The sequence below is a fragment of the Garra rufa genome, chromosome 6, assembly GCF_049309525.1.
Source record: "Garra rufa chromosome 6, GarRuf1.0, whole genome shotgun sequence".
Lineage (NCBI taxonomy): Eukaryota > Metazoa > Chordata > Actinopteri > Cypriniformes > Cyprinidae > Garra > Garra rufa.
Window position 1 is genome coordinate 8681926 of NC_133366.1, and position 27526 is coordinate 8709451.

General features: G+C 33.9%; 1 protein-coding gene across 1 annotated transcript; it reads left to right on the forward strand.

Annotated features, from left to right (window-relative positions):
- The first annotated feature begins 6377 nt into the window (after positions 1 to 6377).
- akt3b (v-akt murine thymoma viral oncogene homolog 3b) lies at positions 6378 to 25092 on the forward strand. Its single transcript, XM_073842882.1, has 15 exons — positions 6378 to 6623; positions 10547 to 10823; positions 12289 to 12414; positions 14406 to 14517; positions 14638 to 14782; positions 16026 to 16157; positions 16254 to 16319; positions 16428 to 16496; positions 17777 to 17899; positions 17989 to 18117; positions 20312 to 20410; positions 20811 to 20926; positions 21103 to 21190; positions 23276 to 23378; positions 23614 to 25092. The coding sequence occupies exons 2-15, from the start codon at positions 10778 to 10780 to the stop codon at positions 23697 to 23699; spliced, it is 1440 nt and encodes a 479-aa protein (XP_073698983.1). The 5' UTR covers positions 6378 to 6623; positions 10547 to 10777; the 3' UTR covers positions 23700 to 25092.
- Positions 25093 to 27526: the final 2434 nt, after the last annotated feature.

A 27526-nucleotide genomic window follows, 5' to 3' on the forward strand; every position in this document is an offset into this window, starting at 1 on the left:
TGTATGATCCACAGCTGTTTTCTTTTTCTTTTTTTGTTTAGTGATAGTTGTTCATGAGTCCCTTGTTTGTCCTGAACAGTTAAACTGCCTGCTGCTCTTCAGAAAAATCCTTCAGATCCCACATTTTTTTTGTTTTTTCAGCATTTTTGTGTATTTGAACCCTTTCCAAGAATGACTGTATGATTTTGAGATTCATCTTTTCACACTGAGGACAACTGAGGGAGACATATGCAACTATTACAGAAGGTTCAAACACTCACTGATGCTCCAGAAGCAAACACGATGCAATAAGAGCCGGGGGTGTAAACTTTTGAACAGAATGAAGATGTGTAAATTTTTCTTATTTTGACTAAATATCAGATTGTATTCATTTAGTACTGCCCTTCAGAAGTTACAGAAGATACTTACATGTTTCCCAGAAGACAAAATAAGTTGAATTTACCATGATCTTCAAATTCAAAAAGTTTTCACCCCCGGCTCTCAATGCATTGTGTTTCCTTCTGGAGCATCAGTGAGCGTTTGAAAAAAATGAAACGCTTTTTTCTATGATCCCTCTTATTTTGGTAAAATAACATTTGCAGATTCTGCAAGGTGTAAACTTTTGACCTCAACTGTAGATGAGTTTACCTGTTTGTTCTGATGAAGTTTAATGTTCCTGACAACCTCTGTAGTCCCATTTAGCCACTTGATTTTGTAGAATAAATCATGATCTGTGTGCACCACAGACCTTATTTCGTGCATCATCATCTATTGACTTCAGGATGATGGAACTGGAAGTGCTAAAAAGGTTGTTTCTAGGTTTTAGCCTACAAAAAGACATCGTCCCTAATTTGAAAGTTCTATTTTGTGGTGCATGTGGCCTAAAGTATCCTCTGCTGGCCATAGAGTGAACTGCATTTTGTCAAGCTATTGCTGCTAATAAGTGGACTGTATCTGAGCTTTACTGTCAACAAAGACTAGTGTGCATATTTCAGAATATACATACATTTTCTCAGCTAGTTTGAGAAAAAAGTAGTTAAAATATTCAAAGATGATAGGATGCAAAGTGAAGCTCTCTTTGTAAAACCAGTAGGCTTATGTCAATGTGCCTTTGTTTCTCTCACCTGTCCAGGTGTGAGCTAATGGTATGAACTCTTCCGATCTGACCAGGGTACAGACCCAAAACATCTCGGCCCTGCCGGTGAACACTGGAAAAACACAGTTAACAGAGTAAGCTGAATAAACATTATGCACACATGTTAATGTGCTTAAAATCAAAAGAGTGTTTTCACAACTCCTCATTGCCTCATTAACCATGAACTTAATGGAACTCACAAATTTTGCAGATTATAGCTGCTGAAAATGGACAACTATTGTCATGTTTTGGGCTGTACTAATCAGTTAAACCATGAAAAACATTTAGAGTACTGCTAAAAATTAAAACAAATCAAGGAGAAGAGTGCAAAAGACTGTCTGAGGAACTCAAGCAGGATTTCCAGGACAAGAATCTCAACATTCATGTTCGTTCTTATCATTTCCGGTCAAATATTAGGCTAATATCTTAATTTATACTGATATATGTACCCTATCCACGCAGCTGGGTAACTGACCAAATCATGATGTAAGTGCAATCTCTCTGTATGTATATTAAAGCAACAAACCAGATCACTTTTTTCTGAAACAAGTTACATAATGTTAACATTTTAATTAAAATAGCTACATCATTGCATGTTTGCAAGTCAAATTTGCTTAATTTACATGCACTTGTATTAACCTTTTAACATCCATGACCAGAATAAATGCTCTTGTTTTGAAATATTAGGAGTCAAACATTCAAAATCTGTCACTTACGGATGTGTTGGATGGTTTCTGGTGTCCTGAGTTTCCTTAAATTCATGTAACCTCAGAGCAACTCCTGATCCGGCCATCCTGCGCTCAACCCTTGCATAAAAAGATCACTAAAACCAGGATTTGGTTATGTCTTGCATGCTCATTAATGGCAAACATATGTAAATATAAACTAGCCTACACAGTGAACAGAGTTGGTTGCATTTCTTGCACTTATGCAGCCATGCTGGAAGACTAAGTAGAGCAGCTAAAACCAGCAAACCACTTTAGGCCTGCTTGAACTGTTGTTTTATTGTTCAACGGGATAATACTGAAGTAAAATGATGATGAACACTGTTATGCAGCTCCAAAAATAAAATTATGAATAGATCTGCATGAATTGTTTTTAGTTTAATATTCACTCTGTGATTCTCGACATTCCAGTTTCTGCTGCAGCTCCTGTGTCTCGTTTATTTACAGGTCACAACCAAATCACACATTCAAATGCAAAATCTGAAAACAAATTGAAACCTGTTTTGAAAGACAAACACAAGTCGTCTTACCTGCTTGTTTTCAGTAAGCGTGGAGATGCATATACACTTTGCACGACTGAAAGTCAGCGTCTTCATGAGAGTAATGGACAGCAGCGCTTCTGTTACAGAAATCTGACACAGAGACACTGATACTGACCGCAGGATCATTCTATCTGTTGTATACTGGCTTTAGTCCAACAGTCCTCTCTTAAGTCCCCAGTTTAATCTAGCTGAACTATGGCTATAAAACAATGTGTTAGCTTTAAAATAACCTATGAGTCTTCATTATATATATGACCTGGACCATAAAACCAGTCGTAAGTAGCACGGATGTATTTGTAGCAATAGCTATGATTACATTGCATGGGTCAAAATGATCATTTTCTCTTTTATGCCAAAAATTATTAGGATATTAAGTAAAGATCATGTTCCTTTAAGACATTTTGTAAATTTCCTACTGTAAATGTATCAAAACTTAATTTTCGATTTGCAATATGCGTTGCTAAGAGCTTCATTTGGACAACTTTAAAGGCGATTTTCTCAATATTTCGATTTTTTTGCACCCTCAGATTTCAGATTTTCAAATTGTTGTATTTCGGCCAAATATTGTCCTATCCTAACAAACCATCCTTTCCAAAAATTCACCAATATGACTGGTTTTGTAGTTCAGGGTCACATATTGTGAAATCCAGAGTGAAACATAACTGATACATCCAATAAATCTGAATCTAATGTGTCTTAAAAATGTCCTGAAATTAAAACTGGAGTATCAAGGATCTTATATTTTGGTCCAGACCAGATAAACATGGCCTAGATCTGGATCTGAATTTAACTACCCACTTTGTTTACCTTTCTTACATGGTTTTTATAATATAATATAATATAATAAAAATTAAAATCAATTTAAAAAAAAATGAATAATTTAAATGTATTTCCTTTTATTTGTTTTTTATTTAAATGTAAACTTACAAGACTTCCGGTTCATTAGCCGTAGAAGTAACAAGCAGTAAACAGTAAAACTGTTTGCACTACAAACCAGTGCGTTCATAATTAAGATAATACATTAAAATAATATGTTAAGCAATATCAAGCAGCAAAACGACCTATTTTGTACAGATAAAAATAGTTCTAGCTGGACACTGATGAGACCGGAAGTCAGACCCATAAAGTTTAAATGGACGCTCCCACTTTTACGGGAAAAATAAGATCTATACTTATAAAAAATTATAGTGTAGCGTTTCTGTTTTGAAGAAGCAGACCTCAACTTTGTGTTCAATTTTATGTGTTGAACACTAGAGGGAGACATCCTGCAACTTTATATGTGAAGTCCTCATAAACTATGCACTCCACGTGTAGTTTAATCAAAAGATGCATGGAATGATTTATGAAAATTATTCCCCTAGTTATGACTTTGATAGACTAGTGGTTGTTGTTTAAGGAGTAGTTTAGGTCTTAGCAATATAGCATTATTCTCCTGTGTCTTTTGTTTTGCCCATAGTATGCATTTCTGCATTCATTAAATAAGACAAAGGGCCCCAAGTCCTTACTCTGTCCCGGGATAGAGGCGGGGAAACTCACAGCAGCTGGTGCTTATATTATTGTCCTCATCATTTGAGGCTTAATAAGTGATTTCTGGTGCTGTATGTGAATATGAAGTCTCTTTTCGGCCGGTGGGAGGTACATAAAGCATTTATCATTCATATGTAGCGAGACTAACAAAAGCCTGGTGAGTGACAAAGCCAGGAAGAGGAGGAGGACGGGGGGAGCGTCCGGTAAAAACGGGTCCCGGTGTGACGTCGAGAGGCTTCCTCCTCCGTCCCACTGGCAGCGGCTGAATGGCTGATGCTGGAGACGGAATTACGAATCCTACTATTGCGAAGGTTCAGCTCATTTATATTAATAAACGCTGACTGACGTTGCTCGCTGAACTCCCAATGGCAAGGCTGAGTTTATGAATATTAATTAGCTCCGGCAGACGTTGTTCGGTAACCTTTAATGGCATGTTTTTAAATATTAATAAGTGGTAAAGCTTGTGTTCTTACAAGGGTTTATTTAAATAGCCATGGGTAAAACAGAAAAAGCTTATATTATGTCATTATTAATATTATTAGTCACATTTCTTATACATAAAATAAAATATTCTGTCTCCAAACTAATTTTCGATTATTTTATATTTATATTACAATACTATGTTATTTATCTAAAATGGTATTTATTTATATACTATATAAAATGTTTCTCATTATATAAACTACCAGTCAAAAGTTTATGATTTTTAATGTTTTAAAGAAGTCTCTTCTGCTCATCAAGCCTGCATTTATTTGATCTAAAATACAGCAAAAGCAGTAAAATTTTGATATATTTTTAACAATTTAAAATAACTGTTTTCGAATTAAATGTATTTTAAAATGTAATTTATTCCTGTGATCAAAGCTAAATTTTCAGCATTAGTCTTCAGTGTCACATGATCCTTCAGAAATTATTCTAATATGCTGATTTGTTGTTCAAGAAATTAATTAGTAATATTATTAATATTTAAAACAACCAAGTACATTTTTTCAGGATTCTTTGATGAATAGAAAGATCCAAAGATCAGCATTTTTCTGAAATAAAAAGCCTTTGTAACATTATACACTATACTATTCTTGCTTGGAGCCTGTGTTTTTTTTTTTCTGGGAAAGAAATTATAGACATTAATACTTTTATATAGCAAGGATGCTTTAAATTCACCAAAAGACATAAAATAAAGACATTTATAATGTTACAAAATATTTCCTTCTTTTGAACTTTCTATTCATCAAAGAAACCTGAAAAATTCTACTCAGATGTTTTCAACATAATAATAAGAATTGTTTTTGAGCAGCAAATCAAAATATTAAAATGTTTTCTAAAGGATCATGTGACTGGAGTAATTATGATTAAAAAAAAATTCAGCTTTGATCACAGGACTAAATTGCATTTTAAAACATATAGCAATAGAAAACACATTTTAAATAGTAAAAATATTTCAAAACATATACTGTTTTTGCTGTACTTTAGATTAAATAAATGCAGGCTTGGTGACCAGAAGAGACTTGTTTAAAAAACATTCCAAATCTTACTGTTCAAAAACTTTTGACTGGTAGTTTATATAATGAGAACCATTTGTGACCCTGGACCACAAAACCAGTCATAAGGTTAAATTTTACAAAACTGAGATGTATACATCATATGAAAGTTCAATAAATAAGCTTTCTATTGATGTATGGTTTGTTAGGATAGGACAATATTTGGCCGAGATACAACTATTTGAAAATCAGGAATCTGAGGGTGCAAAAAGAAAATCACCTGTCCAAATTAAGTTCTTAACAATGCATATTACTAATCAAAAATTACATTTTGATATATTTATAGTAGGAATTTTACAAAAAATCTTCATGGAACATGATCTTTACTTAATTTCCTAATGATTTTTAGCATAAAAGAAAAATCAATAATTTTGACCCATACAATGTATTTTTGGCTATTGCTGCAAATATACCCCAGCGACTTAAGACTGGTTTTGTGGTCCAGGGTCACATTTTATATGGTATATAAATAAATACCATTTAGATAAATAACATAGTATTGTAATATAAATAATATAAATATAAAATAATCAACAAAAAGTGTTTGGAGACAGAACATTTTATTTTATGTATAAGAAACGTGATTAATAATATTAATAATTGCATAATATAAGCTTTTTCAGTTTTACCCATGGCTATTTAATTTTTTTTTATGTATTATTATTATTATTTATATTATATCATTGATATAAAAATGTTTTTCATTACATTTCTCTGGGTATTGTTTACGTTAATGTGCATATAATTTAAATAATAAAAACGGACGTTATTCAGTTCTCGCTGACGTTGTTTGGTAATCTTCCAATGCGGAATGTTTATCTAATGAATATTAATGAGCTCCCACTGACGTCGCCTGCTGACCTTCCAATGCCGACGCTCACATCATTAAAATTAAGTGGCTGGCCTTCGGCGTAGTAGGATTCGGGCAAATTCGAGTGCTGGAGACGGGGTGCGCCGTCACCGCGCTTTCTGCATCGGGTTACGCCATTCATCCAGGGTCAATCGGTTCACCGGGGTAACGAAGATGATGGCCACATCACGGGCGCGCGTGCCTCCGTGTTCCTCATGACCGACCGGCGTCGGCGGCAGCAGCAGCAGCATCTGCGTGCGGGTTTGGGTTTGTCTCATACCGGGCTGGCGTGGAACCGATCCCACCGTCTGGCGGAGCGTCTGCCAGGTATTGCGTGCTTCGTGTTGTTTATTTTTCCTCCATCACCGAGCAGCATCACGGACAAGGCCGAGCATCCGCGCTGGAGCATCACTGGCCGCCGGGCGGGGATGCTCCTCGGCCTTGCCCGTGATGCTGTTGGACATATGAAGCGCTTATTTACACACCCAGAGCTATATTAATAGATATAGCTGTGATATTACACGATAAACAGATTTAAACCACAACCTGCGTGGTATTATTGATGCGCGTCCACCATTTTACGCATTTCGGGCAAATAGAAAACAACAGTGCGCACATTTCACATCCTCCAGGCTAAATGTATGTGTGTTTGTATTGTTATCACACAGACGTGTTTTTGAACATTTATGTTCATAGGCGCGTTTGTTCTTGTTCTTGTTTTCAGCGAGCTGTCAGTCCGCTGTATGTAACGTTATTTATTATAAAGGCGATGTATTATATAACAGCAGCTCAATATGACACAAAAGCCACTGCTTCATTGTGGTTATTGTGATTTGTCATGTTAATTGCTGTCACATCCTTCTCTGTGTGTGTTGTGATGCCCAACCGTGTCCGCCATTGTTTTTGTTGACATTGGTTTGGGTGGCTTCTGTTGTTTAAACGTTTCGTTTTTCCCAACAACGGGAATTATGCATCAGTTTTATTAAAATGTGTTAAAATTAGCCTTATCTATAAAGAATATCTTCTTTTTTTAATTTAAAGTCATTTTAATTTTAATTTGTTTTTATTGACTTGAAGTCAAAATGATCTATGTGGTGAAACTGGGGGGAAGCCTTTAAAACATATTTTATTTAAATTTCTTTAAAAGAAAACAAGCGTTTTTCTTTTTTTACATATTATTAATATGTAATAAAAACACAATCTGTGTAGTTTAATCAATGTGCAGGAAGCCATTTTGTTGTCATGTGACACGAAAAACATAAAAAGGAGGCCTGCTATAGACCCTCATGAATATAGGACATATTTTGTCCTTTTTATAAAACTGTATGCTTGGTTTAGGAGAAGCAATATATTTGTAAAGAATATTGATTGCCTTGAATTGGTCAACTTGGTCAATCTCACATCTGGGTGCAAGGAAGGTATTTTAGGGCTTTTTACTTGACAGTTATCATATTTGACATTTTTAGACTCATTAACATGAACGTATTTGTGGAAAATTTATTAAATGATGACTGGAACGATTATATTTTCTAAACACGATTCTATGTTTTTTACTTCTAGTGTTATAATATTAATTTGATCATTCTAGGGTTCAGCAGTTGATTTCGAGATTATTCTAAGATTTGTTCTGAGGTTAAGATTAGCGTATTGTTCATTATATGGTTCTTAGATTGCCTGTAAAATTCTGATTTTGATTTTGAGGTTCTTAGGTTGATTCTCAGATTATTTTAAGACAGATTCTATGGTTTATGTTGTTTTTAAAGTTCTGAGATTGATTGTAGAAGTCCAAGATCAGTTCTAAGGTTGATTCTGAGATTGTAAAGGTGATTTATGAGATTTAAAGGTTGATTTTAAAGTTAAAAAGCGTGTTTTATTATCATTTTTTAAAAGAAGGATTTTTGTTGTAAAATATTATTAATATGTAGTAAAAAACAAAATCTGTGTAGTGTAATTAATGGGCAGGAAGTCGTTTTGTTACCATGTGACATGAAAGACAAAAAAGAGGTCTGCTTTAGACTTTCATGAATGTGTCATTAAAAATTGGCACATTATTTGACATTTTTGTTTTTGGATTTGTAGAAGATGTATTAAATGATGAATGCAATGATTCTATTTTCTAAATGTCTGTGCATCATGTCTAAACCCTAAACATTTATTTGCATGAGTAAATGATTCCTTTTTTAGCATCCAGAATGCATGTGTAATGTTACTTAGGAAGATGTCATGTGTGATGATACTATACCTGTTTTTTCCATTGTACAGTGTGATTTCATGTATTGTTAATTTAAAAAAGGGAAGTTGTGGATTATGAAGGACTCATGCATACAGCAGCAACTACTGTAGATGCAGAGATGTTTAAATATAAAAATAGTGCAAGGTGCCTGTTTCTTCATATGCACCAGTTTTGACTTTGTACATTGTACGGATTAGTTCTAGTGTTGTAGGATTTCTTTTCTGAGGTTCTGAAGTTGATTGTATGGTTGATTCTTGTAAAAGTGATTCTGAAATTCTAAGGTTAATTTTAAGTTTCTATGTTTGATTCTAAGACGATGCTATGTGTAATATTTTAAGCGATTTTAAGTCATTGCATGGTTAATTTGGAAAGTCTTAAGGTTATGAAATAAAATGTTTGATTTAGGGATGTAAGATTCTAAGAGTTTAGTTTGATTGTAAGATCATTTTGGATTTGAAAGTGAGGTCTACTTATTGTAAAATTCTGATTGTATTAGAATTCTAATTTGATTCTGTATGTGTGACCCTGGACCACAAAAACTAATCTTAAGTAGCACGGGTATATTTGTAGCAATAGCCAAAAAGACATTGTATGGGTCTAGTTTTCTAAATTTCCTGGCGTAAATATATCAAAACTTAATTTTCGATTAATAATATGCATTGCTAAGAACTTAATTTTGACAACTTTAAAAGGCAATTTTCTCAAATTTAGATTTATTTTTTATTTTTTTGCACCCTCATATTCCAGATTTTCAAATAGTTGTATCTCGGCCAAAAATGGTCCTATCCTTATTTATTTAGCTTTTAGATGATGAGTTTCAAAAATGTCAACAATGAGGTCACATTTTTATTTCTAGTGTTCTAATAATAATTTCATAATTCTGGAGTGCAGCAGTTGATTCCGAGATGATTCTCAGATACATTCTGAAGTGAATAAAAAGTGTTCTTGTTATTAAGTCATTACAGGGTTGTGAGATTGCTAGTAAAAATATAATTTTAATTTAATGACTCGTATGTTGATTTTCAGATGGTTCTAAGATTGTGAGGAAATTAAAGGATGGTTCTAAGGTTGATTCTGAGGTTGTAGAGGTGATTCTGGAGATTTTAAGGTTGATTTGAAAGGTTCTGTGTTCAATTCTAAAATGATACTAAATAAAAATTACAGTTTTATTTTAAGATAATTGTCAGGTTGATCTCTGAGGTATAAAATGATGTGCTTTATACTAAAGATGTTAGATGTCTAAGATTGAGTCAGTTTTTAAAGTTAAAAGTTCAATGTGAGTTCCATTTATTGTAAAATTCAAATTTCGAATAGGATTCTAATTTTTATTTCATTGTTATTTAACAGTTGATACTGAGCCGATTCTAAGATTCATTTTAAAGTTGTGATGTTGATTTATTAAAGGAATAGTTCACCCAAAAATGAAAATGGTCATTAATTATTTACCTCATAGATGGTCTCATAGATGTCCTTACTACCTTTTTGTCCCTTGACCGTGGTAGAACCCTTGCTGTCTATGGAGGGTTAGAAAGCTCTCAGAATTCATCAAAAATATCTTAATTTGTGTTCAAAGATGAACAAAGGTTATGGATTTGGAACAACATGAGGGTGAGTAATTAATGACAGAATTTTCATTTTTGGCTGAACTATCCCTTTAAGGGGTTCTAAGGAAGTTTTCTTATAAAGTTCTAAGACTGTTTCTGAGGTTCCAATCAGTGTTGGTTCTAACCTATTTCTAAGATTCTGTGTTTGATTCTGTGGTTCTAAGACGAATTCTGAGGTTCTAAAGCCTCATAATCCAGAGGATAAGTAGAAACAGGGCCGTGTTTGGAGTCCTGCATAGCTTCAGCATCCAGCGTGAGAGAGGAAGAGAAGGCCACGGGAAGGGGCTGGAAATGTTTCCCTGCTCCTAACAATGACTTTATTTCTCATGGAAGTGTGTGTGGGAGAGGGGGAGAAGCGGAAGAGAATGACCCGTGTGTGTGTGTGTTTTCTCTCCTTTGTTGTTTCCTTCCAGGCTGAGTCACCACTGGAGTGTCTGAAGGGTCGCGAGAGAGAGAGTGAGTGAAAGTGAAGGAGGAGGCTGAGACGTTACATCACAACGTGGCAGAGAAAGTGAGAGGAAGAGTGTGAGAGAACAGGAGAGCAGAGCGAGACGGGCGCAAGGGAGAGCGAGGGGAACAGGACAGAACCGCCAACAGGAAGTCGAGCACTGGACTGACCCTTGAACTCTGACCTCGGAGCCATCATGAACGACCAGAACGTAGTGAAAGAGGGATGGGTGCAGAAAAGAGGTGATGTATTAAAGGATTAGTTCACTTTCATAACAACAATTTACAGATAATGTACTCACCCCATTTTCATCCAAGATGTTCATGTCTTTCTTTCTTCAGTCGTAAAGAAATTATGTTTTTTTTGAGGAAAACATTTCAGGATCTCTCTCCATATAATGGATATGTATGGCGCCTCGAAGTTTGAACTTCCAAAATGCAGTTTAAATGCAGCTTCAAAAGGCTCTAAACGATCCCAGCCGAGGATGAAGTGTCTTATCTGGTGAAACGATCAGTTATTTTCTAAACAAATTGACAATTTATATACTTTTAACCTCAGATGTTCGTCTTGTCTCATCTTTGCACAGCGCATATGTAGTCAGTATCAATGCAGTAAGGGGATGTCGAAAAACTCCCATCTCGTTTATGTCTTCAACGTCAAAATCGTCCTACAACGCCTTTTTTTGTAAAGGCCGTTTGAGCTTCTTTGTATGTTGACTTTTTAAACACTGTGTCGGTACTTTTGCAGCGATCTAAGGCGATTTTAAGTTATGGAAGAAAACGAGATGGGAGTTTTTCAACATACCCTTATTGCATTGACCCGGATCACACAGACTGCACATGCGCTGCGCAAAGACAAGACAAGACGAGCATTTGAGGTTACAAGTATATAAATTGGCAATTTGTTTTGAAAATAACTGATCGTTTCACCAGATAAGACGCTTCTTCCTCGGCTGGGATCCTTTAGAGCCTTTTGAAGCTGCATTTAAACTGCATTTTGGAAGTTCAAACTTCGGGGCGCCATACATATATGTGACCCTGGACCACAAAACCAGTCATAAGGTTAAATTTTACAAAACTGAGTTGTATACATCATACATCATACTCAATAGATAAGCTTTCTATTGATGTATGGTTTGTTATGATAGGACAATATTTGGCCGAGATGTGTCTATTTGAAAATCTGGAATCTGAGGGTGCAAAAAAATCAAAAAGACTGAGAAAATCACCTTCAAAGTTGTCCAAATTAAGTTCTAAACAATGCATATTACTAATCAAAAATTACATTTTGATATATTCATAGTAGGAATTTTACAAAAAATCTTCATGTAACATGATCTTTACTTAATTTCCTAATGATTTTTGGCATAAAAGAAAAATCAATAATTTTGACCCATACATTGTATTTTTGGCTATTGCTACAAATATACCCCAGCGACTTAAGACTGGTTTTGTGGTCCAGGGTCACATATATTATATAGAGAGAAATCCTGAAATGTTTTCCTCAAAAAAAAAAAAAAAAAAACATAATTTCTTTATGACTGAGGAGAGAAAGACATGAACATCTTGGATGACAAGGGGGTGAATACATTATCTGTAAATTGTTGTTATGAAAGAGAACTACTCCTTTAATGACTGTTGTCACTGAATATTGCATTTTTCAGTTTTGTTTTGTCTGCCTGATTGCTGGTTTCTATTGGTTTTGCAGGTGAATACATTAAGAATTGGAGACCGCGGTACTTCCTGTTAAAGACGGATGGATCGTTTATTGGATATAAAGAGAAGCCGCAAGATGCAGATCTAGCGTATCCGCTCAACAACTTCTCTGTGGCCAGTGAGTCTCTCTCATTATCAGACGGATTTCTATGAAATCATATATGAGTTTTATGGACTTTACACCATGTACACTACCAGTCAAAAGTTTTTGGACAGTATGATTTTTAATGGTACTTTTGCTCTTCTGTTTACCAAGCCTGCATTTATTTGATCCAAAGTACAGCAAAAACAGTAAAAATGTTTAAATATTTTTACTATTTAAAATAACTTTTCTATTTGAATGTTTTGAAATTTTATTTATTTCTGTGATTTTAAAGCTGAATTTTCAGCATCTTTATTCCAGTCTTCAGTGTCACATGATTCTTCAGAAATTATTTTAATGTTTTGATTTGCTGCTCAAAACAATTTTATTATTATATTTTATTATTATAATCAATATTTAAAAAAGTTAAGTATTTATTTTCAGGAGTCTTCGATGAATAGAAAGATCCAATGAAGGGGGGATAATCAAAATTAATCATTTTATTTAGCAAGGATGCTTTAAATTGATCAAAGGTGATGATGAAGACATTTATAATGTTACGAAGATTACTGTTTCAGATAAATGCTGTTCTTCTGAACTTTCTATTAATCAAAGAAAACTGAAAAAAGTCTACATAGCTCTTTTCGACATAATAATAATAATAATAATAATAATATGATTTTTGAGCAGCAAATCAGAATATTACAATGATTTCTGGACGATCGTGTAACTGGAGTAATAATGTCAAACAAATAAGCATTGAATGCACAGAAATAAATTACATTTTAAAATATATTCAAATAGAAAAGTTATTTTAAGTGGTAAAATTATTTCAAAATGTTACTGTTTTTGCTGCACTTTGGATCAAATAAATTCAGACTGTTGAGCAGAAGAGACTACTTTAAAAAACATTAAAAACCTTAAAAAAACGTTTGACTGTTAGTGTATTTTATAGTTAACTATAAATGAAACCATAGAAAATAAATTGAAATTAAAGAAATTTAAAACAAAATCAATAAATAAAAAATGTAACCAAAATAAAATAAAAATAAACTTCAAATTAAAACTAAAACCAAAATGAAACTTTAGCTATTTGCCAAGAAAACATTCTCATTCTCAAAATCTGAGTGGAAATAGAATGAAAAGTTAATAAAAATATATAGACATGAGAAACAAAAACTAATGAAAATGACTAAAACTTAAATAATAAAAATAAAACCTAAACTAATTCACACTACTTAATAATGACAAATTAGTACTGTGAAAAAAATGATGATATTAAGGAACATATGTGACCCTGGACCACAAAACCAGTCTTAAGTCGCTGGGGTATATTTGTAGCAATAGCCAAAAATACATTGTATGGGTCAAAATTATTGATTTTTCTTTTATGCCAAAAATCATTAGGAAATTAAGTAAAGTTCATGTTCCATGAAGATTTTTTGAAAAATTCCTACTGTAAACATATCAAAATGTAATTTTTGATTAGTAATATGCATTGTTAAGAGCTCAATTTGGACAACTTTAAAGGTGATTTTCTCACTATTTTGATTTTTTTGCATCCTCAGATTCCAGATTTCAAATAGACGTATCTCGGCCAAATATTGTCCTATCCTAACAAACCATACATCAATAGAAAGCTTATTTATTGATCTTTCATGTGATATATACATCTCAGTTTTGTAAAATTTAACCTTATGACTGGTTTGTTTTGTGGTCCAGGGTCACATATGTACTTTTCTGTCAGAATAAAATTATTTGTGATCAACCTCATGATTTTCAATTCATTTAAAATGACTCATTTATTTTTGGAGTTATCATTTTCATGTATTTTTGCCCTGCAAATTATGATATCAGTATGACATGTTCTTGGTAAGCCTCTCAGATCAATCTGCTGTTGTCCAGATCCATGACTCACTTCATTCAGATCAAACTGATTTAATTAGAGCGTCACGTGCTGATGTTATCAACATGAGGGATGACATTATTAATCCACATAAACGTGCTTTCTTCTTCTCACTTGTTAGAGTGTCAGCTGATGAAGACGGAGAGACCGAAGCCCAACACTTTCATCATCAGGTGTCTGCAGTGGACCACTGTGATCGAGCGCACGTTCCACGTGGACACTCCTGACGAGAGGTACGACTAAATCACATTTAACATGCACTAGAATTTAGCAGTTTTAATAATAATCAAAATGGTTAAGCCAAAATATGGCTCTATCACAACTGATTGCACTTTTGTTTCCCTGGTAACCAGGGATGAGTGGGTCGAGGCCATTCAGATGGTGGCAGACAAGCTGGCCAAACAGGAAGAGGAAGGAATCCTGTGTAGCCCCATCTCTCAGATCGAAAACGTCAACGAGGAAGAGATGGACACGTCGACCAGTCATCACAAACGAAAGGTAGAGCCAGAGACTGAGAAGTGGATTGATGTTGTTTAAAGGTCCCATATTGTCAAAATCGAAATTTTTTCATGAAAACTGAGGTCTAGGGGCTATGTAACTACCATATGAGTTTCAAAACAGTCAATCCACAGTAAACTGCACACAGCCTGCTTAAAGTAGCTGTTACTTTTCACGAGGCGCTGTGACTTCTGTAAGGATGTGACGTCCGATCTACTCAGTCACCGCCCCAGCACCAACCACCGTCCCACCCTCCTTTTGTCAAACCCAGACAATATCGTGTCCATAACATTGTTGAGCAACAACAACACGAAAACAAGTTGAGAAAACCCTGTTCAGTCGATAGATGTCGAAACTACATCATTGCACAGGCTTCAGAACGACGTGAATATAAGAGACCAGTGGCACGTCAACTTCAGCCTCTTTCACACAGCGATTCCAGTAAATACACGGATAATGTGTCCCATGATTTGTTCCGGAATTGTTTGATTTGGTTCATTCACAGTTGTTTTCCGGAATCTGTGCGTGCTTTACACACAACCCATAAAGACATGTGACGTTTGGATGTGAGATGTAATGCGACGCGTACGTTTCACTAAACTGAAACTAACCTGAACAAACTGTGCTTCAGCGCTGATAGTGAGGAGCTGGCTCTGTCTGATCGCCGCTTCATTCCACTTTGCACGTATTTTTTCGTTGTGAAGAGTCGCATGATAACGTGCATCATCACTACAACACTGCCTTTATGGTTCTGGCTTTTGTTCACACAGCACTCGTTCCCGTAATTTTCCAGAATCAGCGCGCATTGTGAAAGGGGCTTTACTAAAGCAACATTTATTAGCTTATTGCATTCGGTGTTTGAAAAAGAAAAAACATTAATGATCATTCTGAAATATCCTGTTGAGTATCAGCAGGCTAGGCTCTCTCTATGGCTCTGGGCTCGGCTAAAGCATACATGACCGTAGTTACCTGTGATTGGCCTGGCTGTGCGTCACTCAGAAAACAACAGGCCAATCAGAAGAGAGGCTCATGAATATTAATTAGATGGGCCAAAATCGACCTGTTTTTGACAGAGCTCCTAAAAAAGGAGCTGTAAAAATATATTGAGATGGATTTTGGCACTTATACCGCAAATATATATTCTTAAGGACATCAACAACTAAAATAAACCTCCAGGAATGTGTACAATATGGGACCTTTAACGTGCATGTGCTCATATTGACATCTCTCGCTTCTTTGACAGACAATGAATGACTTTGACTATCTGAAGCTGCTGGGTAAAGGCACGTTTGGGAAGGTGATTCTGGTGCGAGAGAAAGCCAGCGGCACATATTATGCAATGAAGATCCTGAAAAAGGAGGTTATTATTGCCAAGGTATGAGAGTTGATTCTGCGAGAACAGACTGGACTGAGAAACGATGGGCGTCATCTGAAATGAACATTTTTTTTTCGGTCTCTCTGTCTCTTGCAGGATGAAGTTGCTCACACGCTCACAGAAAGCAGAGTTCTGAAGAACACTAGGCATCCATTTCTAACTGTGAGTGAAAACATAACATGCTTTTGTTCAGTTTACAAACATTTCAAATAAATGTAATACTTGTGTTTTTACCTGAATTTACCAAATATTTTTTTCTCTTTTCTGCAGTCACTGAAATACTCATTTCAGACGAAGGATCGTTTATGTTTTGTAATGGAGTATGTGAACGGAGGAGAGGTAACATTTGTTTCTTTCAATTTTTTTGAACTTTTTCTTGAAGGGGTTTTGACCTTAAACCTTTGAGCTTTCTTTCAAATATTGTACAGCTTACAAAATTTCTTTCTAGCTTTTACATTTTAAAATGTTTCACATTTTTTGTCTTTCTTTCAAACTTTTCTTTTTGAACTTACAAAGTACTCTTCAAATTTAGAATTTTCTTTCTTCCTTCAGAACATTTTTAGACTTTTTTGTAGAAATTTCTTGCCAATGTTTTATCCTTCTTTGAAACTTTTTAAAAACTTTTTGAAATTTCTTTACAACCTTTGAACTTTTTCAAACATTTTCACATTTCTTTCCAACTTTTAAACTTTTTTCAAAGTTTTTTCTTTATTTTTTTTCAAAGTCTTGAAATTTCCTTCCAACATTCTAACCTTCTTTTAAACTTTTTTTTTTTTTTTTTTAAACCTTTGTTTTAAACTTTCTAACATTTCTTTGAAACTTTTCCAAACTTAGAAAATTTCTTTGCAGCTTTTAAAATTCCTTTCAAACTGTCTTTCCACATTTAGACTTTGGACATTCTGGACATTTTCAAACTTACAAATTTTTACAACTTTTGATTTTACAAACATTTTGCAACTTGTGAAACTTCTAACCTTCTTTTAAATTCTTTTAATTTCTTCCTAAACTCCTTAAAGTTTTTAAAATTTCTTTCAAACCTTTTCCAAACTTAATTTTCTCTTCAAATTTGAAACTTCCTTTAGAACTTTAGATTTTTTCTTTCAAACAATTCCAAACTCTTGAATTTTCCCTCCAACATTCTTACAAACATTTTGAAACTTGTGAAATCTTTCTCTTCAAATTTAAAACTTTACAACTTTAGATTTTTCGTTCAAACATTTTCTTAAACTTACGAAATTTCCCTCCAACATTCTAACCTTCTTTTGAACGTGCTTTTTAAAAACGGTTTTGAACTTTCTAACATTTCTTTGAGATATTTCTCTCCGCCTTTCAAAATTTCTTTCAGAATGTCTTTGCAAATTTAGATTTTTTTTTCATTCATTTTAAAACTTACAAATTGTTACAGCTTTTGGTCTTTTTTTACAAACGTTTTGGAACTTGTGAAACTTAATTTAAACTTTATTTTGAAATTTCTCTCCAAACTTAACTCTTGAACTCTTCAAAGTCTTGAAATTTTCTTCCATCTTTCTTGCCATATTTTAATGTTTCTTGCTCAGCGTCTGTGTGGGTGTCATTTGGATTTATGAATTCTAAATATGCCTTTTTCTGTTTTATTGCAGTTGTTTTTTCATTTGTCGAGAGAGCGCGTATTTTCGGAGGATAGAACCCGTTTCTACGGCGCTGAGATTGTTTCTGCGTTGGATTACTTGCACTCTGCGAAGATTGTTTACCGTGACCTGAAGGTGAACAGCACAGGCTAAAATCAGCATTTTCATCCTGTAAACCTTATCTTTAGCATTCTCAGCTGATCGTTTGTTTGTGTTTTTTCCAGCTGGAAAACTTGATGTTGGATAAGGACGGTCACATAAAGATCACTGATTTCGGCCTGTGTAAGGAGGGGATCACAGACACCGCCACCATGAAAACGTTCTGCGGGACCCCGGAGTATCTGGCCCCTGAGGTACGGGATGTTTTATCTCTTTAAGCGCAGCACAGGAAACACTCGCTTGGTTAAATTTAATGTAGATGACTGTTTAATCTCCGTCTGTCACAGCCGGAACAGGTTAGCAGGAACAGGGTCACACTTTAGCTGTGCTTTCTAACGTCCGTACAGAAATAGACACAAACAGCAGGCTGTAGACAAGACTGAGCAGCTCGTGGGTAAAAATAGAGCGATCAGACGGGAAACATAACACTGACCCGCTGGCCCTTTTCATTGCTGTTTAAGCTCCATTATAATAATCAAATAAAGTAGAGCATGTATAATCAAACAGTGGTGTTGCATATGGATGCTGTAACGCTGATGACTCATGCTTATGTCGTGATCAGAACTGTATGATGTAATCATATGTCAGCCTTTTTTTCCTTCATTTGAGTCATTTATCTAGGTCGCATCAACTGATGCTGCAGTAATGATTGATTAGTAATATTCATGTTGGAGGGAAACAAGCAAATGACTTCCAATAGTAACTAATCAAGTACTTTGAGACAGTTGGACATTACTGATCAGGTTTGGAGAGGTTATATAATTGTTACTGGATCAGCTATTGAAGAGTAATGTGACTTGATTGTTGATCAGGTATCTGAGGATAACGATCAGCTGTCAGAGATAATATGACTGACTGTGGATCAGATAATGTTCATAATTGATTTTTGAGTAGGTACTGGAGGATATAGTGAATATTGATGAAGAATTGGAAGATATTTATGGGATTTTGATTGATTTATTCCAGGCTAATATACCTGATTTGAATTGAAAGGTATTTGTGTGATTTTTTTTTTTTTTTTTCTTCTTTTATGAACGTTATTGGAGAGTAATATAATTATTAATGAAGTATTTGAGGATATTCATTTGATTTTAATCAATTATTAGAGATGACTATGATTACTAATGAAGAACTGGGAGATATTCATGTATTTTTGATAGGATATTGGAGACTAATATAATTATTAATGAAAAATTGGAAGATATTAATGTGATTTTTTTTTTTCGATTATTGAAGGCTAATATAATTATTAATGAAACAATGGAAAATATTCATGTGATTTTAAATTTTTTTTAATGAATATTCGATGGGTTATTGGAGGCTAATATAATTAATGAAGAATTGGAGGATATTAATGTGAATTTGACTGATTATTAGAGACAAGTATAACCATTAGTGAAGAATTGGAAGATATGTGCGCGACTTGATCGATTTGTTGGATATTAATATAATTAATGAAAAATTGGAGGATATTCATGTACTTTTGATAGGATATTGGAGGCTAATATAATTATTAATGAAGAAATGGAAGATATTCATGTGATTTTTGATTGATAATTGGAGACTAATATAATTATTAATGAAGAACTGGAGGATATCCATTTGATTTTAATCGATTATTAGAGATAAATATAATTACTAATAAAGAATTGGAAGATATTCATGTGATTTTTGATAGGATATTGGAGACTAATAGAATTATTAATGAAGAACTGGAGGATATTAATGTGAATTTGACTGATTATTAAAGACGAATATAACTATTAATGAAGAGTTGGAAGATAATCATGTGATTTTCATGTTTGGATTGGAGACTAATATAATTAATAATGAAAAACTAGGATATTTATGTATTTTTGATAGGATATTGGAGACTAATATAATTATTATTGAAAAAAACTGAAGATATTCTTTTTGTTTTCTAATGAATATTCCATGGGTTATTTGAGGCTAATACAATTATTAATGAAGAATTGGAGGATATTAATGTGAATTTGATTATTAGAGACGAACGTAACTACTAATGAAGAGTTGGAAAATATTCATGTGATTTTGATTGATTATTGGAGACTAATATAATTATTAACGAAAAACTGGAGGATATCCAATTGATTTTAATCAGTTATTAGAGATGAATATAATTACTAATGAAGGATTGGAAGATATTCGTGTATTTTTGATAGGATATTAGAAGCTAATATAATTATCAATGAAGAACTGGATGGATTTATTATTGCATCGCTTGATGCACACACAGGTGTACAGAGAGTGATTTATTCATTATCGATCAGGTGTTTAAGAATAATGTGACTGGTTATGGATGAATAATGTATTGTTGTTTTCTATGATTGATCAGGTATCTGAGTGTGCTGTGGTTTCATTGATCAGGTATTGGAGGACAATGATTACGGGAGAGCGGTGGACTGGTGGGGTCTAGGAGTCGTAATGTATGAGATGATGTGTGGACGCCTTCCCTTTTATAATCAGGTTTGTCTATAACACTAACAACACAACAATAAACAACATTTCATCTCGAGGATTTTTAAAATGTTTCTGCTCACCAAGTCTGCTTTTATTTGATTTACAAAATATAGTAAAAACAGTCATATTGTGAAATATATTATTACTATTTTAAGTAACTGTTTTCTATGTGAATATATTGCAACATTTAATTTATTCATGTGGTGCAAAGCTGAATTTCCACCATCATTAATTCAGTCTTCAGTGTCACACGATCCTTCAGAAATCATTCTAATATGCTGATTTGATGCTCAAGACACTTTTCTGATTTATAGAAATCATGATACTGTAGTTTTTAATGAATAGAAAGAACAGCGTTGATTTGAAATAGACATTTTTGTAACGTAAATTTCTTTACTGTCTTCAGGATCATGAAAAGCTGTTTGAACTGATTCTGATGGAGGAGATCAAGTTTCCCAGAACCCTCTCTGCAGATGCCAAGTCTTTACTGTCTGGATTACTCATCAAAGATCCTAATAAGAGGTCAGTGTGTAAACATGTGATTCAAAGCGTTTCTGGGTGTGTTTGTATTGTATCAACTAACAACTACTGACATCATCATCATCATTATTTCAGTATGAGAACACCAGATTAAATCTGTTGATGTATCATGTGAACCCTGAGTAAATATTAATCTGCGTTTTTTTTTCTCTCTAAAGGCTCGGAGGAGGCCCGGATGATGCTAAGGAAATCATGAGACACAGTTTCTTCACTTCGCTGGACTGGCAGGACGTCTATGACAAAAAGGTAAAAGTGCACTTCCAATGGGGTGAGACATTTCAGAGCATTCAAAAGCAGAAACATAAAAAAAAATCCTGATAATTTACTCACCTCCGTTTCATCCAAGATGTTCATGTCTTTCTTTCTTTCTTCAGTCGTGAAGAAATTAAGATTTTTGAGGAAAACATTCCAGGATTTTTCTCCGTATAGTGGAGATTGGTCAATGGTGACCAACAGGTTGAAGGTCCAAACTGCAGTTTCAATGCAGCTTTAAAGGGCTCTAAATGATCCTAGCCGAGGAATAAGGGTCTAATCTAGTCAAACAATCTGTCATTTAAAAAAAAAAAAAAAAAATATATATATATATATGTATATATATATATATATATATATATATATATAGTAGGGATGCACCGAATGTTCGGCAACTGAAATTATTCAGCCGTAAATAGAAAAAAAAAAGCTCTTTCAGTGTTCGGCCAAATAATCAAAAAGACCCAATAAATTATACCGAACAACGATGTGACGCTAACAAATAGAGGCGTGCACTAATGCAGCAAACATGTCGGCAGTGTGGAAGCATTTAAAACTGTCCGAGAAAGACTTAAAATCATTACAAGCACCGACAGCGAGAGACTGTTTAGTATCGCATCGCATGTCTTCCATAAGAAGAGAAAAGGGTGGTTGTTGCTGGCTACTGCATGATGACTGAAATCGTAAAATGGCCTTACAACCACTAGTAAATAAGCCACAGAATGTTACGTTGTCTAATACATGCACAAATTGTATGTAGCCTATTCTGACAGCGCTGCACAAGCTCCTTAGCCAGGGTTCAAAGTCCAAAGCGTGAGGAAAATCTGCGCTGAAACAGCGTGATGAGAATCATTCATAAATCTGCTGCTGTCAGCAAAAATAGTACTGAGGACTTCTTGTGGGTTTCCGCCAAAATAGAAGTCAACGTTCATAAATGCTAGTATTGTAATTGAACTGTTGTTCTGAAAAAAAAAAAAAAAGTAAGACAATCATTACAACAGCTCTATTAATACATTTATTATAACATTCACCTTTGCTCAGCAAGGCTGCATTTATTAGTACATTAAAAACACATGCCCGATTAAAGAAAGGGGTCTTAAAAATGGCCAAAGAAAAATTTTTTTTTACTGACTTATTAATTTTAAGTTAGATTGTGCTTTGTTGGTAGGCTATAATGTCTACTAGAATGTAAAAAATGTTCAGTGTTAAGTAAATATTTCTAAATTGTTATTTTGTAATTGATTTTTTTTTTTTTTTTGAAAGCAAGACAAAACTGTAAAAAGCAAATATTGGCTATATAATTTATGCAATGCTAAAAAAAATTGGCAAATACATGCGGGAAAAACACGAAAGTGTTGAAGTTGCACTGAAACTGCAATTTGGAGCTTCAACCCGTACTCATTGAAGTCCACTATATGGAGACAAATCCTGGAACGTTTTCCTTTAAAAACCTTTATTTCTTTGCGACGAAAGAAAGAAAGAACATCTTGGATGACATGGGGGTGAGTAAATTATCAGGAAATGTTTATTCTGGAAGTGAAGGATGCATTAAATTGATCAAAAATTACAAAACAAAGACATTTATAATATTAGAAAAGATTTCTATTTCAAATAAATGCATTTTCGATTCATCAAAGACTCCTGAAAATAAAACGTATCACAGTTTCCACAAACATATGAAGCAGCACAACTGTTTTTAACATTGATGATAATCAGAAATGTTCATTGAGCAGCGTATCAGCAGATTAGAATAATTTCTGAAGGATCATGCTACGCTGAAGACTGGAGTAATGATGCTGAAAATCCAGCTTTGATTACAGGAATAAATTCTATTTTACAATATATTCACATAGAAACCTGTAATTTTAAACTATAATAATATTTCACAATTTTACAGTTTTTTCCATATTTTTTATCACATAAATGCAGCCTTGGTGAGCAAAAGAGACTTCGTTCAAAAGCATTTAAAAAAATGACCAACTCCATAGTGTATTTTTGTTACAGCACATTATTATTAATACATGATTATGTATACTAAGCTGCTCTCTCTCTGGTCCTCTCATCCCATCTCTTGTCCAGCTGGTACCGCCGTTCATGCCGCAGGTCTCGTCTGAAACGGACACCAGGTATTTCGACGAGGAGTTCACGGCGCAGACCATCACCATCACCCCTCCGGAGAAGTGTAAGTGCGCCTTTTCCCTCCGTCTCTCTCTCTCTCTCTCTTTTCCTGTAGACTGGCTCCTCGTGCCACAGGAAGAGGAAGTTACACAATGAAAAAGCAAGTCGAGCGTATCATTGTGAAAATCAGTGCGGCGCTTATCGGCAAATTCCGTTTTCATTCAGAGCCCGATGGGAAATTCGATCATCCGTCTGAGCGCAACGTAACACTTCCCTCCCTCTGTTTTCCTCTCCCGCAGACGACGAGGACGGCATGGACTCGGCCGACAGCGAACGGAGACCGCATTTCCCACAATTCTCGTATTCGGCCAGCGGGCGAGAGTGATGTCTTCAAACAACGCCATCGAAGGAGCCCCGCGTAGCCATGCTAGAAAGAGCCCCCTCTCTCCCTCTCTTTCTCTCCTCCTCCTCCTCCGTTTGATAGTCATAGCGAGTCGTTTTTGTTGCTTTCTGTTTGTTTTTTTCTGTGGGACTTAAAAGGGGTTTTGCACAGTTGGGTGAGACTTGAGCTGGTCGACCCACATTAAAAAGTCTTGTACACTTTCAGCTTGTTGTTTACAGATCATGGACAGTGTTTTTAGGGGGGAGTATGATCAGTATTGTTGAAGACCTGGAGCGTTATTATTTTAGTTGTTTTTTGTTTTGCACTCGAGCCGTTGTGGGGAACAAACCAAAAATGTTGCCTTATGTGTGTGGATCTCATCAGACAGACAGACATCTAGTTAGACGCAGCAGTAGATCTGTTCCTGTGAGGCTCACAAATTTCATTTTGTTCTTGCATTTTTAACACACACACACACACACACACACGCACACACGCACACACACACACACACACGCACACACGCACACACACACACACACACACACACACACACACACACACCCTCCATCTGAGGCTTGAAGAGTTTCGTTCCTTGTTCGTGCTTTCGGTAAATAACGAAATGAAGAAAGTGGGGAAAATGGACTCTAGTGTTAATATTTGCGTTTCTCTTTTTAGTTTTATCCTCACGCTCTGATATGTGAAGGTTTCAGTTCAAACACACAACCATACAACAAACTGCCGTTACTGTAAAGGTCTCTCAGGCAATTCAGAGCACAAGTGTGAATCTCACGAAACCCGCCAAGAACATGTCTGTGGCGTATTTCACTGCAAATCCATGAAGAAAAAAAGTATGTTGCATGAGGAAAAAAATTTAGGATCATTTAGATGTTTTGCACTGCAGCATAAATTGTCGTCAACATAATGCAACAAAAATCTCAATCTCATTACTGCAAATACAGAAACAAAATATTATAATAACACAAATATTGTTCGTATGTAAAATATTATGTCAATGTTATCTAAATAATATTATTTAAAAAAAAGGATAAAGATTTGAGTATTTTTTGTAGCACTTTACAGTATGTTTTTATTTGTTTACAACAATAGTTAACATAAACTAACAAAGAAAAACAGTTTTACAGTGTATTATAATTCTTAGCTTATCTTAAATTCACCGTTGACCAATACATTTTTTATTTAAAAATGTTGTTTATGTTAACCTTATTGGTAACACTTTACAATAAGGTTCTTTCGTTAACATTACTTAACCACATTAGTTAACGTGAACTGCACTTCTACAGCATTTATTAATCTTTGTTAATGTTGATTTCAACATTTACTAATGCATTATTAAAATCTGGTTAACATTAGTTAATGCAGTGTGAACTAACATGAAAAAGATTAGTAAATACAGTAACAAATGTATTGCTCATGGTTAGTTCATGTTAGTTAATACATTAACTAATGTTTAACTAATGAACCTTATTGTAAAGTGTTATCACATTGGTTCATGCATAAACTAATTATATATCGGTAACACTTTACAAGGTGACATTTGTTAACATTAGTTAATGTATCAACTAACATGAATGAACAGTGAACAATATGATTATTACACTATTTATTAATCCTTGTTAATGTTAGTTAATAAAATAGTCATTAATTTTTCATGTTAGTTCACCGTGCATTTACTAATGTTAAACACAACTTGTGATTTTAATAATGCATTAGTAAATGCTGAAATTAACATTAACTAATATTAGTAGAAGTATTGTTCATTTTTAGTTCATGTTAACTAGTTAACTAACGAACCTTATTGTAAAGTGTTACCTGAACAATGCTTATACAGCATTTGTTCATTTTTAGCTTATCTTAAATTTAGCATTAACCAATACATTTTTAATTAAAAATGTTTTTTTTTGCACTACGAACTAACTTAAACTAATGATGATTATCGGTAACACTTAACAATAAGGTGACTTTTGCTAACATTAGTTAATGTTTTAACTAACATGAACGAACAATGCATAATACATTTATTACACTATTTATTAATCCTTGTTACACTGTAAAAAGTTTTCACCAGATTTAACTTAAAAACCTAAGTTCAGCAGCTGCCTTAAGTTTTTAAGTTAAATCAGCTTAAAACTACAAGTCATTTCAGCTTACTACAATAAAAATGAGTTGATTTAACTTGAGTTGAAATGACTTAAGTTGATTTAACTTAACATTTTAACATTTTAAGTTTTTACGTTGTTAGTTCACAGTGCATTAACTAATGTTAACAAACACAACTTGTAATTTTAATAGTGCATTAGTAAGTGCTGAAAATAACATAACCTAAGATTAGTAAAAGTATTGTTCATTCTTAACTAATATTGACTTATGAACCTTATTGTAAAGTGTTAACAAATTAGGTATTAAATGTTGTAAAAATATATTGCTTACTGTAAGTTCATGTTAGTTCATGTACAAATAAGACCTTATTGTAGAGTGTAACCAGTATTTTTGTGTTACAAACATACAAAATCAAATAAATCAAATAAAAATATACATTTAGCAACAGGATTTTTATCATAATTCAACGAAAAATTAATGAAAAAATCAATTTCCATAATAAAAATGATCAGAAAAGAATGGGAATTACAAAAAACTGCAAAGTAAAACCTTTGGATTAATCACGGTATTAATTAATTACACTTTACAATAAGGTTCATTTGTTAACATGAACTAAGAATGAGCAATACTACAGCATTTATTAATCTTAGTTAACATTTCAACATTTACTAACACATTCAAATCTAAAGTTGCTTGTTAACATTAGTTAATGCACTGAATTACTATTAACTAACAATAAATTAATACTTTATTTAACATTAAGAAAGATGCATAAATACTGTAATGTGTTCATTGTTCATGTTGGTTGAGAAACCCTATTGTAAAGTGTTACAATTTTTTCTTTTTCTTTTTTGTGCATTATGGTAATGAAAATTTATAACATAATTGTCTTTAAAAAATAATGCCGCTGTGCAAAAAATCAAAATGACCTTTTTAAGGCGAGACACTGCGGGTGAGTTATCACCTTACTTACCCAGTTGGTTGATTACATTGATAATTGCATTTTTTTTGTATTGCAAGTTTTCTAAAATATAAATGAGGCATTATTTAATGAAACATGCGCTAATTTGCATAGATTTCTAGTACACAAATCTAAACACTGGATCAAGTTAGTTTCAAAGTTCTTGTTTATTTATTTGTTTTTATATATTAGAGTCAAATGTTTTTACAGAGAAAATTTTGTCACTCCATAATTCAGAAAATACTTAGAACATGCAGAAAACTATATATTTGTACTTTTTTTTTGTTTGAGGGAAGGGGGAATAAAATGTATAAAATCAAGCAAATTCTATATGAACAAATCCCTCTGTAAAAACCTTCAGGATATAGACAGGAATAAAAATGTAAAGTTTGGTTTGTGTAAGTGCTACTGAAGTGGAGATTTATGGCACAGTGTAGGAGACGAAACTCATTTTGAGAAAACGGCCTTTAAAAATATGTATTGTGATTGAAATCTATTGGCACAAACAGATCAAGTGCTATAAAAGAAACGTTTTCTTTCCACTATTCTGAAAAACCAAAAAGCCCAAAATCTCAAACTTGACCGGTGCATGAAAAAACAAAGTTTTGCCTGCAGTGTCTTCCCTTAAAATCGAAAATCGAATTTCTTATTTTTGGTGTGAAATAAGACCCGCGCATGTTTTCGTGAGATTCACTCACAAATCTACCCACCGGCATGGTGAAGCCTCCCCAGATATGACTTGTATCTC